The 1,910-nt window shown below is 47.4% G+C and overlaps 1 protein-coding gene across 1 annotated transcript in view; it reads right to left on the bottom strand.

Moving 5' to 3' along the window:
* The window catches only part of akt3a (v-akt murine thymoma viral oncogene homolog 3a), a 44,065-nt gene extending 42,186 nt beyond the window's left edge, over nt 1–1,879 (bottom strand). Inside the window, 1 exon segment of the mRNA XM_035663485.1 lies at nt 1,767–1,879. Coding sequence (XP_035519378.1) covers nt 1,767–1,812 — 46 coding nt within the window. The 5' untranslated portion in view covers nt 1,813–1,879.
* Between the last annotated feature and the right edge of the window lie 31 nt (nt 1,880–1,910).

Here is a 1,910-nt window from a genome sequence, read left to right as displayed (position 1 = left end):
GGCAGACAGTCAAAGCGACTAAATGTAATCTTATTAGTCAAAAGGTTTTGTGTGTGTGTGTGTGTGTGTGTGTGTGTGTGTGTGTGTGTTGTGTGTGTGTGTGTGTGTGTGTGTGTAGAGGTTTCACTACCTTTCTCGGTCTCTGTTGCTGTTTCGTTTCAGTAAAAAGCTGTCTAATGACTAAGACTGCAGTCTTTGCTGTATCACGACCTGGACAGTGAGTCAGCACCCAGACCTTGCTCCTCTACACACACACACACACACACACACACACACACACACAAATACAGACAATGATTTAGCATATGATGCAGACAAACATTCATATTCCTGACACAAACAAACACCCCCCACCCCCTTCCCTACAACCTCTATCTCTCTCTCTCTCACACTGACGAACACTGGTAGCGCTGCGTCGTGACTGGGGGCGATGTGTTCCTCTTAATATGCACAGACGACTGTCTGAGGATCACACTGGCATGCTGGCACACACAGACAAAGATCCTCCCCTCTACTTCAGCAATACAGAGTGTGTACTGCATTTGTGTATGTGTGTGTCAGTGTGTGTGTGTGTGTGTGTGTGTGACAGAGAGCATCCACTCCGTGTAGTAAGGACCACTCTGTTGTCCAACATGTTCTCCTGCTGTGCCATAGTGTTAGCCTACATTACCCAGAAGCCTGCTGTCTGTTATGTATCCATGTCACTTCCTGTTCAACAGTTTGTGTTACACATTCCTAGACACCATCACATAGTCAGGGGGATGATGCTCATTGGCCTAAAAGTCTGGAAATCCCCCTTGTCCTATCCCCTAAGCTCTCTCCCTAAAATGTACACACGGATTCACATGCACATACACTTGTGCCTGGAGGAATCAGCATCAGCAGACACAAGACCCCATGAAATCCTGGTTTTGGGGGCAATGTTCGGTATGTTGTAAAAAAACACAAAGTGCTAAAGTGCCTTACAGTCAGTGCTGCATTCATCACAGAGGTGCTGTATATCACTTTTTAACTGTTTCTGGTTCAGTTTGGTCCCTTTCACAAATGACTCTGTACCTGTTGCAGAAACTGAACATGAGCTGTGGAAAGGGAAGTACTATCTTTGCTACATGCTCCTCAACTGTTACAGTATTTTTTCCCCCATTTCTCATTCAGACAGTTGTAAGCAGGATGTGTTGTCAGTACACCCCCACCTCCACCCCTCGACTCCACCCCAACCAACCCCTCAACCCCATGTCACATGACTCTGAGTGACACCATTCATCCTGAATCTATGGACTTCAGGACACAACTACGTTAAATAAACCCTCAGACAGACAGAACTAACTTGATTTCACACACTAGTAGGCACACTGGCCTGACAGAACACTATGCAGCGGTGTAACTACAGGCCTGCTAGATGTTATTAACTGCACACACACACTTATGCATACAAATACATGCACATACCCATGCAGACACAACCTGACTGAAGCACACAGAGGCTTAGCAAACACACAGCCAGCCAAGCTTATAATAAAGAGACACATCCCGGTGGGAGAACATGTACACACATACACACTCGCACACTAGATAATCAGACATCCATGTGATCACACACACACACACACACACACGCTCAATCGCAAACACTCACATCCTCCCACCGGCACATGTGGACAGGCACGGCCAGGCCCTCAGTCTAGACGAGAGGCAGAGAAGAAGAGGAGAGAAAACAGAGGTAGAGAGGAGGGGAGTAGAAGAAGAGAGGTACTGGATGTACTTACCCCGTTTCTGGAGCCATCCCTCTCTAACGATGGTGACATCGCTCATGGTTCCTTCACGCCGAGTCTGATGCCGCTACACGCCTGCTCCACAGAGAGAGAGAGAGAGAGAGAGAGAGAGAGAGAGAGAGAGATGAGCTACTTTCC

This window comes from Morone saxatilis, unplaced genomic scaffold, assembly GCF_004916995.1.
Source record: "Morone saxatilis isolate NCDOM2014 unplaced genomic scaffold, NCSU_SB_2.0 Contig19, whole genome shotgun sequence".
In the NCBI taxonomy this organism is placed as follows: Eukaryota; Metazoa; Chordata; class Actinopteri; family Moronidae; genus Morone; species Morone saxatilis.
This window is presented reverse-complemented; position numbering and strand designations above follow the sequence as displayed.